The 15568-nt window shown below is 47.2% G+C and overlaps 1 protein-coding gene across 4 annotated transcripts in view; it reads right to left on the reverse strand.

Annotated features, from left to right (window-relative positions):
- LOC106828609 (annexin A11) overlaps nt 1-15568 on the reverse strand; it is a 41508-nt gene that overhangs the window by 23738 nt on the left and 2202 nt on the right. For 3 of the 4 annotated variants that reach the window (XR_011496504.1, XR_011496505.1, XM_070493136.1), the window contains exon 1: nt 948-1035. The exons of the other annotated variant lie outside the window; for it this stretch is intronic. Coding sequence is in view for 1 of the 3 variants with exons in the window: in XM_070493136.1 (XP_070349237.1) it covers nt 948-1023 (76 nt within the window). In the remaining 2 variants the exon portion in view is untranslated. Of the gene's footprint in view, nt 1-947; nt 1036-15568 lie in introns of those variants that run through there. 4 annotated transcript variants of the gene reach the window in all.

Below are 15568 nucleotides of genomic sequence, written 5' to 3' on the forward strand. Positions count from 1 at the left end.
CTGTAATCTTATCGTCTCCGTGCTTGGCTTTCTGGGCAATGGGCAAAAACGAACCTGGTTCAGTAACAATGGGTGGCGGCAGTGCCTTGCCTTGGCACAAGGATACAGAAGTGTCCTCCCCAGAGGACCAGCACAGAGCTCAGGTGGGATGGAGCTTGCAGCAAGCTAACGCTGGGAGGAGGCAGAGGCCTGAAAGCATCATCCTGCAGTGAGAGCTCCCACCCCTTAGAGCCTGGCAGCAAACCACGCAGGCCTGGACTAGACTGGATGCTTTCACAGGGTGACCCCTCCAGTGGCCTTCCCCAGCCTGCAGGCTGGACAATTCATTTGTGTGTTCATTTTTTTAATATTAAATCCTCAATCTGTTTTTATGCAAAAATTCAGAGTTTAAATCATGCAGCTCAGACAGTCCCTGCTGATGTATTTTTTAAAATAAAAGGAAGAGAAGACAAGCCACAGACTGGGAAAAATGTTTACAAAATACACATCTGACAAAGAATTGTTATCCAAAATATCAAAAGAACTCTTAAAAACAACAGTAAGAAAACACACAACCCAATTAAAAAATGGGCAAAAGGAGGCCAGCCCCGCGGCCGAGTGGTTAAGTTCACATGTGCTCCGCTTCAGCACACAAGGGTTTCACCGGTTCAGATCCTGGGCGTGGACAGGGCTGCTCTCAGGCCACGCTGAGGTGGCATCCCACATAGCACAACCAGAAGACCTACAACTCGAATATACAACTAGGTACTGGGGCTGGGGAGAAGAAGAAGAAGGGGGAAAAAAGAGTATATTGGCAATAGATGTTAGCTCAGGTGCCAATCTTAAAAAAAGATTTAAAATAAAAAAAAAAAGGGCAAAAGACCTGAACAGATATATGAAAAGACACTCGACACTATACAACATTAGGGAATTGCAAATTAAAATAACAATGAGATACCACTACACACCTATTAGAAGGGCCAAAATCCAAACCACTGACACCACCAAATACTGGGAAAGATGTGGAGCAACAGGAACTCTCATTCACTGCTGGTGGAAATGCAAAAAGGTACATTTTGTCACTTTGGAAGACAGTCTGAAGTTTCCTACAAAATTAAACATATTCTTACCATATGATCCAGCATTAGTACTCCCTGTTATTTACCCAAATGAGTTCAAAACTTATGTGCACACAAAAACCTGCACACAGATGTTTACAGAAGCTTTATTCATAATTGATAAAACTTGGAAGCAACCAAGATGTCCTTTCAGTAGGTGGATGGATAAATAAACTGTGGTACATCCAGACAATGGAATATTATTCAGTAGTAAAAGAAATGAGTGATCAAGCCATGAAAAGACTTGGGGGAAACTTAAACACATATTACTAAGTGAAAGAAACCAATCTGAAAGGCTACATCCTGTATGATTCCAACTAATATGACATTCTGGAAAAGGCAAAACTATGGAGACAGTAAGTTACCAGGAGTTAGGGAGATGGGCGGGATGAAAGGGCAGAGCACAGAAGAAATTTTAAGGCAGTGAAGCTATTCTATATGGTACTAAAATAGTGGGCACATTAGTCAAAACCCACAGAATGTACAAGGCCAAGAGTGAACCCTAATGTAAACTATGGACTTTGAGTGATAATGATGTGTCAATATAGGTTCATCAACTGAAACAGACGTACCACTGGTGGGGGATGTTGATGGTGTGGCAGGCTCTGCATGGGTGGGGGCAGGGGGTGTATGGAAATCACGTTCCACTCAGTTTGGCTGTGAACCTACAACTGCTCTAAAAAATAAATTACATTTAAAAATAAAAATAAAAGGAATACAAGCACATTGTAGAGAAATTTAAATAGAACAGAAAGGCACAAAATAAAAAGGAAAAGTCACTTTCCCCTTTAAGCCCCTACCGAAGGTCACCGCTGAGCAGTTTCTAATGTATAATTCAAAACCAAAAAAAAAAAAAAACACATAAATGTATATGCATATATGTATCTATATAGTTTGCTCATATACATATGTATAACTTTTTTAAAACAAGAAAGATTTGCTTGTCGGCAAACTCTCCTCACTCCAGTACAAAACTCAGTTTGGGTGGGCTCAGGAGTAATGAATTATCTACATTCCTACCTGGTGCACCTCCTGGCGCTGCTGGGGAGATGAGGAGTTAGTCAGCCCTCAGCTAGTCCAAGAAGCTCCCGGCCTCCATAACACCATCCTGGGAGTGCTGGGCACATTCCTCCCCGGGTCACTGCGCTGGACAACAGGAGGCAACGACCCAGAGCAGGATAAAAATGGGGCCTGAGGCAATACAGAAACGTCTACTTAAGGTAGTCCAGTTCCAAGAATCTCAAATGGAAAAGGATCCCAACCAGTGACCTGAAGCCAGGCCCTCACTTCCTCAACCTCCCTACGCCATGTGCATGACAGGGGGCTTCACCCCTCAGGACTCTTCCTTCCTCTTGGATTTTAGGACTCCTGAAGGGGATACCTCTTTAGATTTTCACCCCAATCCTAGATTTACGGACACCCAAGATGCCACACTGGAAGCGATCTTGAAGATTCTCTAGCTTCCAACCACCTTGCTTTTGGACCTAAAATACATCAGGGACATGGCTTACTCAAGTCACAAATGTATAGGGAAAGGGTCCATGGTAGAACTTAGTCTGCTGAGAGCAGAGCTTGCCTGCCTTCCCCTAACAGTGCCATTGTGCAAACCTGTGACCATTTTAAACCAGGGCTAGGCTGGTTTGTTTGGTGGTCCCAGCTGGTGCTGCCATTGGTGACTTACTTTAAGACTCCTCCAAGGACAGAAGGAAGACAGTGCAGTAACTGTGCTCTGAACCAGGTCAGCCAAGACCATTCCTCATGGCAAGGAGGTTCCAGAAACCCTCAGGTACCTTGGCTCACGCCAATTCCTTCTCCCCATCCTGTGGGGAGGGTACAAGAGAAGCGAGGCACAGCCCCAGCTCTGCTACATACAGTCATTCAAAGTCTTGCTCAGGCCTAACCTGACCCTCCATGTCCAGCTCAGCCTTGCGAAGCACAAACAGGAAGCATGATGTACAGTGCTTCCCGAACCGTGTTCTTGGACACCATCTTAACATTGTGCAAGTTGAGAATTTATCAGGTACCCAGTTAAAAAAAAGAGAGAGAAAGATTGGTTGTCCAAAAGCGTTGGAAAATGCTGCCTGCTATATCCCCTTCCAGGAAAGTGCCAATTCATGATAGCGTAATAAAGGTCCTGAGAAGTCCTATAACAAAAGAGCCTGCTTAACTTTATGCCCAAATTTCCAAAACTCATTAGGCAAAAATAATATTAGTTAACATTTATTGAATACTTATTATGTACTAGGCACTGTTAAGTGCTTTACATGAAAGTTAACTTTACGACAACTCATTAAGACAAATACTAAGATTATGATCCCCATATTAGAGATAAGGAAACCAAGGTATGGAGAGATTATGTAACCTGCCCAAGGTTACAGCTAGTAAATGACTGAGCCAGGATTCAAACCCAGAGAGCCAGGCTCCAAAGCCCAGGACTTTTAACCCCTCTGCTGTACTTCCTCACAGAGCCTGCTGGCCCCAGAAACTAGGATTTCAAAGACGGAAAGTAGAAATACCTGTTTCACCACGATCCCAGGTACTTCATTAAAGGCAGCATAGGGTGTTGGGAAGAACAAACTCTGAAGCCAAACTACCAAGTTCAAATCCAGTTCTGTTCTCTACTAGGTGCGTGATCTTGGGCAGGCTACTTAACTGTTCTGGGCCTCAGTTTGCCACATCTATAAAATGCAGATACTAATAGTTTAATATCAAATATGTTCTCATTATATCATTTAACTTCTCATTATATCAGTTTCCCCAATATAAAATAGCAAAGAGGATTAGAGGGTCCCAGAGGACCCTGGGCCATTTGATAATACTCAGGATGAGAAACGTTGGGGCAGGGAGGGGGTGGGATAGGGGAGTAACAGGAGAGGTGGGGAGAGTCAGGACAGTGTGAATGGCAGGGGAGGGGAGGAGTGGAGCAAAGTGTGCTGGTTCCTTCTCCGAAACCAAGCCCAGCCCTGTAGCAGCAAGTCCTGGGAACGGCTGTGTTGGCTTTTCCAATCTCCCCAAGGAGAAACCACCAACAGGAAATTGGCAATGTTTTCTTTCCATCCCCTCTATAAGCCAGGTGCCCAGGGGCTTGGTTCAAGCACCAGGAATGCTGGGGGGAGGGGGGTGTAAAGACAAGAAGCTGACAGTAGGGGGAGGATGAGGGGGGAGCAACTTTGAAAAGGCCTCTTGGAGAGAAAACCTGCCTGGGAGGAGGGACCTGTGCCTTGGTCTGCACAAAGCCCATCCCTGCAAACAGCCAGCAGTCTGCTGTCAGTACTTCTACTCTGTGCCCCTGCCAGGACAGAAACCATCTCTCTCCTCTCGGGACCTTTCCAGACTAGGTCCTTGGAACCGAGAAGGGGAGGGAGGCAGGAGGGACTATTTAAAGGTACCGGGAGCACACACAGATTGGCAGGTGAGACCTCTCTACCAACTCCTCCACAGCACAGCTCTCTGGCAAACCTGGGTCCTTCCTGTTCATGGGAACAGTCCCCTTTGAGACCTGCCCACACCAAATGGGCTTCCAGGTAAGCCAACACTTAGTCAAATGCCAACCCCAACTCAGGATTTCTGAGGAGTGGAAAGCAGGCCACAGAGGGGGAAGGTGAACCCAGATATGGTGTCATTATCTGGCGACACCCAGGCCCAGAACATGAAGGGGCTCAGGCCATGGTCCTCGTAGGTGCCAAAGTTCTTGTGACAGACACAGTAGCAGCGACAGAAAAAGTCCCCTACCCAAGTCCTAAGTCCAAGGTGTGGTCCGGACCTAAGGAAATACTCCATCCCCCCGGAAAAATAGGGAAATTGTGGGTTGTGTTTCTAAGTACAGTTCAGGCTGGAGAGACACATCTGTGTCTTTGTTTCACCACTTTCACATGGGGGAAGCTGCTCCCAATTACACCACCTAATCAGAAGGGGCTCCTCCCAGGACCAGCCTGAGAAACAAAGTAGGAGGGACCAGCAGATGTCAATCAAGCACAAGTCCCAGAGGCATCTGAGCCCTCCAGGCTGTCTCCCCTCAACCCCCGCTTAGCTCTCAAGGCTCTCCATTTCCTGCAGAATCCAACCCAAGCACCGTTTCCCCAGGATCACCTTGGCCCACAGGGGTGCAGCAGTTACTGACTGCACAACGTGACCCTTCAGTGCTCAGCTGGAAGGGAACTTGGGGAGCTCCTTCTCTGAACTCTTCCCACGTCTGGATGGGAAAAGGTGAGAGTGGCTCATCCCAGGTCACACAGCCTAAGCATCACTGACACTGGGTCTGATAACATCCATCCCCAGATTCTCTACAGGCCCTTTACCACCCCAAATTACTCTCGCCCACACCCTATGCCAGTTCCCCCATCTTCACACAACCCACCCTCCCTCCACTAAGAGCCACAAACATCACAGGATGGTCACAAGAGACTTCTCCGTTCTGCTGAATGAATTTTTACCCATGGTCCACACAGCTCTGACATCATCTTCCAACACAGCTGCTAGGAACAGGGTTTGGAGTCCAATGACAATGATTCCAATTCTAGCTCTACCGCTTTCAGGCTATGTGACCTTGGGCATGTCACTTGACGTCCTTCTGTAAAACTGGGAAAAATACATCCACCTTACTATGCGGCTGTGAGGATCTGATGCACTGATATATACATATATAGCTATCCACCACGTAGTTTATTAGCATATAGGAGGTGCTAGGTTAATTTTAACTTACTCCCTAAGAAGTATTAGCCTGGGAGCTAGGATCTGGGTCCTAATTCCACCATACCTTCACTAGACAATTTAACCTCTCTGAACTTCTAAGCTGTCTGCAAAGATATGATCTGCCCACCTACCTTGGAGTTACTGTGAGGACTAAATGACGTAAGATCAGGAAAGACCTCTGTAAAGTGTGGGCAGTTCTCTTCACTCTGTGACCAACTCACCCAATGTCATTCTCTCCCGAGTGGCCAAACAGGACAAGCTCTGACGTTTAGAGAGGGGAAAAAGGGTCGTCAAAGATCCTAGACATACACCCAAACTTGTTCAGTCTCTACCAGATGTCAGCCCACACACTGAGTGCCATACCTAACCAATTGTTATGGTCACAGGGTACCTCAGGACAATGTGGGGAAGGGGAAGAGCAGAGAGGGGAGGGTTTTTCAAAGCCTGAGATGAAGGCACCATCAGGTAGGTCCTTCAAAACCATCCTAGACAGTCCACACCCTGATCCCTGAGAACCTATGAAAATGTTATCTTCCATGGCAAAAGGGACTTTGCAGATGTGATTAAGGTTACCAACTTCTCGATTATCCAGGTGGACCCAATCTAATTACATGAGTCCTTTCCTGAGCAGAGAGCATTTCCTGCCTGTGTTAAGGATGAAAAGAAAGAATAAGGAGAAATAAGGATGAAAAGAAAGAAATAAGAAGCATGAGAGGGTTTCCATCCATGGAGGAAGGGGGCCATGAGCCAAGGAATGTAATGGCCTCCAGAGGCTGAAAAAGACAAGCAAACAGATTCTCCTCTAGAGCCTCCAGAAAAGATATAACCCTGCCAATAAACACCATGAGACCCATGAGACAAAACTGTAAGATAGAAAAGTCATGTGGTCAAACGGTACAGCCGCTGTGGCAAACAGTAGCAGAAGTTCCTCAAAAAATTTAACATCTGATCCAGCAATTCCACTTCTGGCTATATACCCAAAAGAACTGAAAGCAGGCACTCAAACATATTTGTACACCAATGTTCACAACAGTTTTATTCACAAGAGCCAAAAGGTAGAAACAAACCAAATGTCCATCAACAGAAAAATGGATAAACAAAGTGTGGTATAAACATAAAGGAATATTATTTGGCCTGAAAATGGAAGGAAATCCTGTCACATGCTATACCATGGAGGAACCTTGAGGACATTATGAAAGTGAAACAAGCCAGTCACAAAAAGATACATACTATATGATTCTACTTATGTGAGGTACTCAGAGTAGTCAAATTCAGGGACAGAAGTAGAACTGTGGGGGCCGGCCCCGAGGCTGAGTGGTTAAGTGTGCACATTCTGCTTCGGCGGCCCGGGGTTCGCCGGTTCCCGGGTGTGGACATGGCACCACTTGGCAAGCCATGCTGTGGTAGGCATCCCACATATAAAGTGGAGGAAGATGGGCACGGATGTTAGCTCAGGGCCAGTCTTCCTGAGCAAAAAGAGGAGGATTGGCAGCAGATGTTAGCTCAGGGCTGATCTTCCTCAAAAAATAAATAAATAAATAAAAATTTTAAAAAGATATTAAAAAAAAAAAGTAGAACTACGGCTGCCAGGGGCTAGAAGAAGGGGGGACGGGAGTGTTATTGTTTAATAGGGGCAGAGTTTCAGTCTGGAAAGATGAAAAAGTTCTAGAGATGGATGGTGGTGATGGTTGCACAATAATGTGAATGTACTTAACACCACTGAACTGTATACCTTTTAAAAATGACTAAAATGGTAAATTTTATGTTATGTATACTTTACCACCAAAAAAATTGTGTTGTTTTACGTCACTAAGATTATGGTCTTTTATGGCAACAATAGAAAACTAATACATACAGTGACCATTGCTTCTGTCTTTCCCTCCAGATCCTCCCATGATATTCTCTTCAAAAAGGCCTCTGCTTTCTTTAAACAAGAGATCTGTGCACAAGTATACCTAACTCAGCAAACTTTCTTTGACAAAGAAAGCAATAAACCACCAAGATCACAAAAAGACCATTAACCAAGAAAGGAGGGACCAGGTGCTCACCTTTCCTGCATGTCTAGAAATAAGAGCTCAATAAAGCTTTGCTCACTTGTATTATCAGTCAACATGAGTCACCTGTGTGGCCAGGCCAGCCCCACCTAGCCAGCAATGCAAATACTCCAATGGGGGGAGGTTCAGCAGTGTGATCTGCATGGGCGGGGCAATCACACCCAGTCAGCCAGGATCACACAACTGAGATGCCAGAGGTCACTCAGCCCTAGAGATGACTCAGTTCATTCCCACCCACCCCACCTCAGCTCTCATTTCACAAGTGGGGAAACTGACAACCAGAAAGGAGGAAGTGACATGCCAAGGTGACACAGCAAGATCCTAACAGGAATGGCCCAGGACCCCCACCTCCTGCCCCTAAGCCAAGAGCTCACTGTCCAGAAGACAGGATGCCAGCCAATCGCTGGGTTTTTACCAGCATCTAAGGGGGGAGGTCCAGGTTTTGTGGAGCTTATGCAGTTTTAGAGACCTTCTTCAAGAAAAAGAATACACAATATCTCTTTTTTTGCAAATTTTACAATACTGTATGACTTTGTGAGTTCATTGCTAGGGCCCCTCCTAGAGCTTTGGAAGGGCCACTGGGGCATGAGGGGGATGGCTGAAGCTGAGAATGAAATTTCATTAGATTCACAGTAATTCCACTTCTGGGCTCAGAGAGGCACTCAGCGCTGGGCTAGACTCCCCAGGGACAGAAGGGGAAAAGAAGTCCTGGCCTGCACCAGGCTTTCCCTCTAGACGGGGCGATAAACACAAAGAGCAGTCACAGGAAAATACCCACGCCACGTTGAAGAGCCATTCCCCCAGCAAGAATAGAGATGAAGGCTGAGAATCAAGACGTCTGCTCTTTGGGAACTGAGAGGAAGGGTGGGAGGGGTGTCTAGAAAGCTGGCTTCTCTCTGACGGACCTTGGCAAACCTAAGGCTCTCCTGGGCATCTCCCTCCCTCACCTACAAAACAAGTGAACCTGTGAGGGATCTGTGGTTGTCGACTTGTGCTGCCCAGAACCTGGGGCTCTGGGAAGATTTTGTAGTTGACGAACATTCATTTCTTTGTAGGGAGGGGGTAGGTCTGAAAAGAGACTCTCACCTGATTTAAATTTTTTTTAAATGGAAAAATAAGAGATCTGGCAACATGTCCATTTCCATATGGTAGCACACAGCTAGGGCTACAGGAGCTGTCCCCTTCAGCCAGGTGTGCCTGCATCAGCTGCCCACTGTCCCCACTGGGCTGTCCCTGCAGACAGCTGCACTTGTAATCAGAGAAACCAATGTCATCCAGGGCCCTGCTGGTTAAGATGCGATGAGCCATCTCACCTCCATATGAAAGTCACTAACAGATCCTCTCTCACAGTAAATTGGGGGAAGTGGGGTGGCAGATAAAACTAAATAAAGATCTAAAGGCATCAGGGAGAGCCCTGGGCTCTACTAGGGAGACCCTGATACACCACCGCCAAGTTCTTGGAAAGGCTCAGTCCCTTCAGACCCAGAAGACCTGAGAGAGTATCTATTCCAGCTCCATATGGCTGAGGTACCCCTGCCTTACCTAGAAGCCCCTGGAAACCTCTCCTGCAACTACCCATGGCTGCTCTTCTAATGGTGACAAAGGCCCCAGCCAGCCTTGTACAGCTGGAAGCTGAAAAGAAATCCCTACCAGAGCCTATAGATCACATTAGCGGAGAAGATTCTCTCAGATCTCCACTATGGGCTGACCCCTGTGCAGGAGGGAGCCTAAGCTCAGCTAAAGGGCCGTGGGCCAAGAGTTACACTGTGCCATGGCAAGAAAATGGAAGGTTCCCACAGATACATATGTGATGGAAAGAACTGCAGGAAATGCATGTCCGAAGCTCAGCCAAGCCATTATCTCAGCACTTTCCATCTTCATGACTTCTGCTCAGATAGTCCCTCTACCTGGTCTGTCTTCCTTGTCTCCTTTACCCCTTCCTTAAGCCTATGTCAATCCTGGCCTTCCTTTAGGACAGATGGAGCCCTAAATCCTTCAGGAAGCCCACCCTGATCTCCTCACCCACATTATCGCTCTTCCTGGAATTTATCAGCACTTGACCTAAAATGTTTCCTATGTCCTCTAGTGTTCTAATAATACTCCCCTTTTCCCAGTACCTATAATAGGTACATATATTACCTCATTAACCTTCACAGTGTTCCTCCAAGGTAGGTATTATCACCTCAAGGGAACTAGGGTTCAGAGATGATTCTTGACAAGCAAGCGTCACACACCCAACCAGTGCTAGAGCCAGGATTACTTTTTCCTAGGCCTCTCAGTGACAGAGTCCGTGCCCAGGCCATAGGACAGCACTCTCCACCTCCTGCCAGCAGCTAGCACAGGGCTGGGCACAGTGAGGTCCTTGACACACACCAACAGGACACCAGTGGACCCTGATTGATCTCTTCCACCCTGGGTGGCACCTGTTCCAACGACCTCTTTGATCAGGGCTTCTGGGACACGGGCTCCAGGAATTCTAGGGGTAGAGAAGACACATGGAAGACATTCCCCTTTCTCCCTCCCACAGCAAGGCAGGACCTCAAGTGACTTGGGAGGGTGTATGAACATCCCTCACTCTGCTGGGAAGGTGTACATGGCCCTCCCCTCTGCAGGCACTGCAGAGCCCTAGTGCCCTGCCTTCATGGGGCTCTGCCTCACCTCTGAGGTATGGGTCATGAGTGCCAGTAGGCCACAGAAGCAAGCCACAGAGCCTAGGGCAGCATTCCACCAACCCTGACCATATTTTTCCCAGACTGAACAAAAAGCCTAAGGAACGTACTGTTAAACATTCAACTCCCTAGCTACGCGCCATGAATTAAGAATAGCTGGAGCCTATGTCAATCCTTAGCCAGGCAGTGGCTCAGACCCTGCCTCCAAGGGCTGGCACCGGAGCAAAGAAGGCTGGGAGAGTGGCAAGGGGGCAGTGTCCAGGCCTCACCAAGGGGCTGAACTTGAGCCAAGCTGGGTCTGAAAGACACGTCTTAGAAATAAAGTCAATTCCCAGTGCACTGGCATTTGGATCACATAGAAATCCTAGAACGTCAGAAACAGAAGGGGCCTTCATGAGATCATTTGGTTCAACTGGCTTATTTTACTGAGGTGGGAGCCGAGGCCCAGAGAGCAGAAGGGGCCTGCCTGAGGTCTCAGGATCAGCTGGGGGCAGGACACACACTAGAACCATGTTTCTCAGTTTCCAGGCTGATACACCACGGCGCATGATGGCTCCCCTCCAGCCAGCACACCTCAGGGCTCCAATCCACCTTCCTGGGCTGGAGAATGCAGCTTGGGAAATGCAAAGGCTACCCTGGGAAAGAGAGAGTGACACAGTGACTCTGCTGCCTCCCAAATAAAGTCCCATATAATCAAGCCACACAGAAAGCATCATCTGCTCCAGGGAGGCCTCTGTAAAGTTGCTTCTCTCCAGCTTCACCTCCCTGTGAGTTAACAACAGCAGAGAGTAGGGGTCGGCAGACACTTGTTCTGATCTCTCTAGGGTATCAGGAGATGCACGGACCAACAGCCCCAGCTCAGTTCAGGGTTCAAATGCCCTTTGCCCCCAAACTCTCCTGGAAAGTCACTTGTGTGTAATACCTTAAAGTGAGGAAGTCAAGCTGGGAGGAAGAAGCACAGCCAGATACTCTCCAACCTGAAGGTGAGTCTTGGAGGGGCCAACCTAACCCCATAGGGCCTGTAAGATCAGGAGGTGGCTCCAAGTGGCAGAGCGCACAGCTGCCAGACGTGACTATCGGGAACAACCTGGAAGCTGCTGACTCTCAGAACACAAGCTTGCCTCTTATTCACCAGCCCACAGGATCGAAGCTGCCACGCTTCCACTGCCTGCTGGCTGGCCACTGTTGTGACATACCATTGCCACTTCCTAACTGAGGAATACTGGCTTAACCAATGGCAAGACTGATAAGCACAGCACTGGTTCCAAATTAAGGAGAGCAGTGGGTGGTGTTCCAGAAATGTCTGGTTATCCCCCTCAACCATCTGCCCCCTCTTGCTTCCCTAACAGCCTGGCACATGGCGACCCCAAATAAGGGCTATATTTCCGAGCCTCCCTGGGAGCTAGGCAGGGCCATGCCATGAAAGTCAGCTGTCCTGGGCCACACAGGGTAGGGAAGCACTTAGAGCAGCACTACCCAAAGTGTGGTGCCCAGACTGGTGGCTTCAGCACTGTGTGGGCACCTGTCAGAAATGAGAATTCACAAACCTCACCACAGACCTCATACATGCTCAAGTTTGAAAACTCCAGCCCTGGAGAATGCTGGAAGCAACTCTACCCAAGGAGACTGGTGCCTAGACAACTTCACGGAACAGACACTTACTAACCCTGAACTCCAGTTTCTCAAGAGAGAGCGAGCAGCTCTTCTCCTAATTCATGACCAAATCTGAATCCTAATGCAGGTAGGGTGGGGAAGAAAGATGATGAAAAACTTAACCAAGATAGCAGAAGTCAGGAAAGAAAGAACAACCAAATATATAACAAATAATAAATAGGAAACAAGATGCAGGGCCGGCCCAGTGGCCAAGTGGTTAAGTTTGTGTGCACCACTTCAGCACAGCAGGGTTCACTGGTTCGGATCCTGGGCGCCAACCTAGCACCACTCATCTGGCCATGCTGTGGCGGCATCCCACAGAGAACTACAATGACTTACAACTAGGATATGCCACTACGTGCTGGGGCTTTGGGAAGAAAAAAAAAAGGGAAGAAGACTGGCAACAGATCTTAGCTCAGGGTCAATCTTCCTCACCAAAAAAAATAGAAAAGAAAAAAGAAAATAAGATGCAAGGAATAAAATCCACACAAGCTGGGAGGCAAACAGTCTGAATTCTCTAGCAAAGACAGAAACTACCAAATCTGTTTTGTTGTTATCATTGCGTTCTGCCATCTTCCCCCTAAACCCCAAGTCATGTGCTGATTACAAGATAGACATTTTTTTTTTTCTGAGGAAGACTGTCCCTGAGCTAACATCTGTACCAGTCTTCCTCTATATGGGATGCCACCACAGCATGGCTTGATGAGCAGTGTATAGGTCTGCCTCCAGTATCCGAACCTGTGAACCCCAGGTCACTGAAGCAGAGGATGCAAACTAAGCCACTATGCCACTGGGCTGGCCCCAATTTTTTTTTTTTTACGAGAGAAAGAAAGGTTAAAAATTAAGGGTTGGCATATAACCCAGCTATCTCACTATTGGATATTTACCCAAAGAACTGGAAATCAACAATTCAAAGAGACTTATGCACCCCTATGTTCATTGCAGCATTATCCACGATAGCCAAGACATGGAAGCAACCCGAGTGCCCATCGACAGATGACTGGATAAAGAAGATGTGGTATATACATGCAATGGAATACAACTCAGCTATGAAAAAAGACAAAATCATCCCATTCGCAACCACATGGATGAACCTTGAGGGCATCATGTAAAGTGAAATAAACCAGACAGAGAAAGACAAACACTGTATGATTTCACTCATATGTGGAATATAAACAAACTTACGGACAAAGAGACTAGTGGTTACCAGGGGAAGGGGGTGGAGGGTAGGCACTAAGGGGTGAAGGGGCATACTTATATGGTGTATGACAAACAATAATGTACAACTGAAATCTCACTATGTTATAAGCTATTATGACCACAATAAAAAAATGAAGAAAAAAAATTTATGTCAACTGGAACCCCAAAAAGATAAAAATAAAATAAAATAAGGGTTGGGTAAAGACATATTAGGTAAAGACAAAGAAAAACAAGAAGTGAAAATATTAATATTAAAAATATTTTGAAGACTTTTCAACAATCCTGCCTCAGTAGGCTGAGAGTTTTTTCCAGCCATTTGCCTTTATCTGGAAATAGGACTTAGAAAACCACTCACTAGGATTTCATGGTACAACAAGGCTTAGCCATTCCAGTCCCCTGAAATAGTTTATGCGACTTAAAATGCAAGCATAGAACAGAGCATAAGACGGGCCCAGTCTTCATACGGCCCTGAAACATTTTTGTGTACTATTTTGTCATATCCCTTGGGGAACAGAGAAAGTCCTTCCTGTGGCCTCAAAAGGGGAAGGAAATGTGTAACAGCAAGTCAGAGCTGTCTATCTCGGACCTACAGGAAGGAGGCAGGAACTGCCAAGGGAGAGAAGCAGTACCCAGGCCTATCCCTGGGGTTTGCAGGCAAATCTCATTTTACCCATCCCTTCTAAAAATCTGGCTATCATGGGGACCATGGGACCACAGGCCATCCACACTGCTAACTTCTCAGGGTGCAATGGGAATAGGAGGATGACTGGTTGAGGAAACAGAAGCAAATACCCCCTCAATGTGGTCCTCCACCAGCATCACCCAATCTTTCTCCTCACCTTCAAAACCGACATTTTCAAAGCTTGTCTACACTCAGTCTCCCCAGATCCTCACCTCTTGCTACTCCTCCACCCATTCATTCCCACCTGGCTTCTGCTCCCATCATCCCACCAAAACAGCCACAACTTAAGGTGTTGAATCTCCTCCACATCACTTCCTGTGGCAGCAATGGCCTCTGCTGACCAATGCCTCCTACTGAAGCAGACTCACCCTGGCTTCTGTGATATGACACAGTCCTGGTTTTCCTTCCCCCTTCTGGCTCCTTTATAGGCTCATCTTCCTTTACTCAGCTGTTCTAGGTGAGTTCCTCAATCTCACCATGCCCTTGACATCAAACACAACCTAGACAAAAATATCTCTCTAGCCTATATCCCTCCTGAGTCCCAGACCCACCTGTCTACTTGGTATCTCAAACGCACCATGTCCAGAACAGAATTCATGATCTACCCCAGCCTGCAGACCTGGTTCTCATCCAGTGTCCGATGTCTCAGGGGAATCCAGGACAACCTAGGGAGGATGGGAGTGGCCTCTGCTTTTGTGCACACAGCACAGGGCTAGGCAAACAGTGGGTATGCTGAGTTCAACAGAAATATGCCTTGTCACCCACTTCCTAAAAAAAGCTGTGACCTTTTAGGTGGACACAACAAGCTCACATCTGCTATCATGAGTCCCCCCAGATACACACCACTTTCCCTCAAAGATGCCACTCCCCAGGCTTAATCTGCCATACTCCCTCTGCCTCCCTGTTAGCAGCCTTGGAGGTCGTCCTCTTCACCCTCCCTCAGACTGCTCTCATCTCACTGCCCTCCAAGCCAGCCTCAACCCATGCTCCAGGTGTAAGAGGCTGGCAGCACCTGACTTCCCTCTCAATTTCAAGAGTGAGTCCTCCCTTTTCCACTAAGGCAACAGGACCTTCAGGAGCACAAGCACACCACTGTGTGACATCAGACCTTTATGTCATGGAGTACAGGGTCAGGATCAGTTGGCCTAACTCGGTATGGTTTCACTGATTATTAGAAAGTTCCACTACTTTCAACAACTCCTTTTAAAAATGCAAATTCCTAACAAGGAAACTTCAGTTTCTTCATTTTCCCTAAGAGCTTTCCTATCTAGGCATCACTCAAATTTCTGGTGTTCTAGGGGCAATGGGGTCAGAAGGTGTTGTAGAGAAAAATGCAGAAAACCCTAAGCCTGTTTGCTTGTCTGTGATTGTGAAGCACACCCACACACAGACTCTCCCGACTGCCCCCATGGGACCAAGTGCCAGGAACAGGCTTTCGGGTGGGGGGGTGGCAGGAGGAGGCAGCGAAGAGAGATGACCACAGCATCTCCCACTGATCTTGGCCTTCTAGCAAAAGCAATC

The sequence above is a fragment of the Equus asinus genome, chromosome 21, assembly GCF_041296235.1.
Source record: "Equus asinus isolate D_3611 breed Donkey chromosome 21, EquAss-T2T_v2, whole genome shotgun sequence".
Lineage (NCBI taxonomy): Eukaryota > Metazoa > Chordata > Mammalia > Perissodactyla > Equidae > Equus > Equus asinus.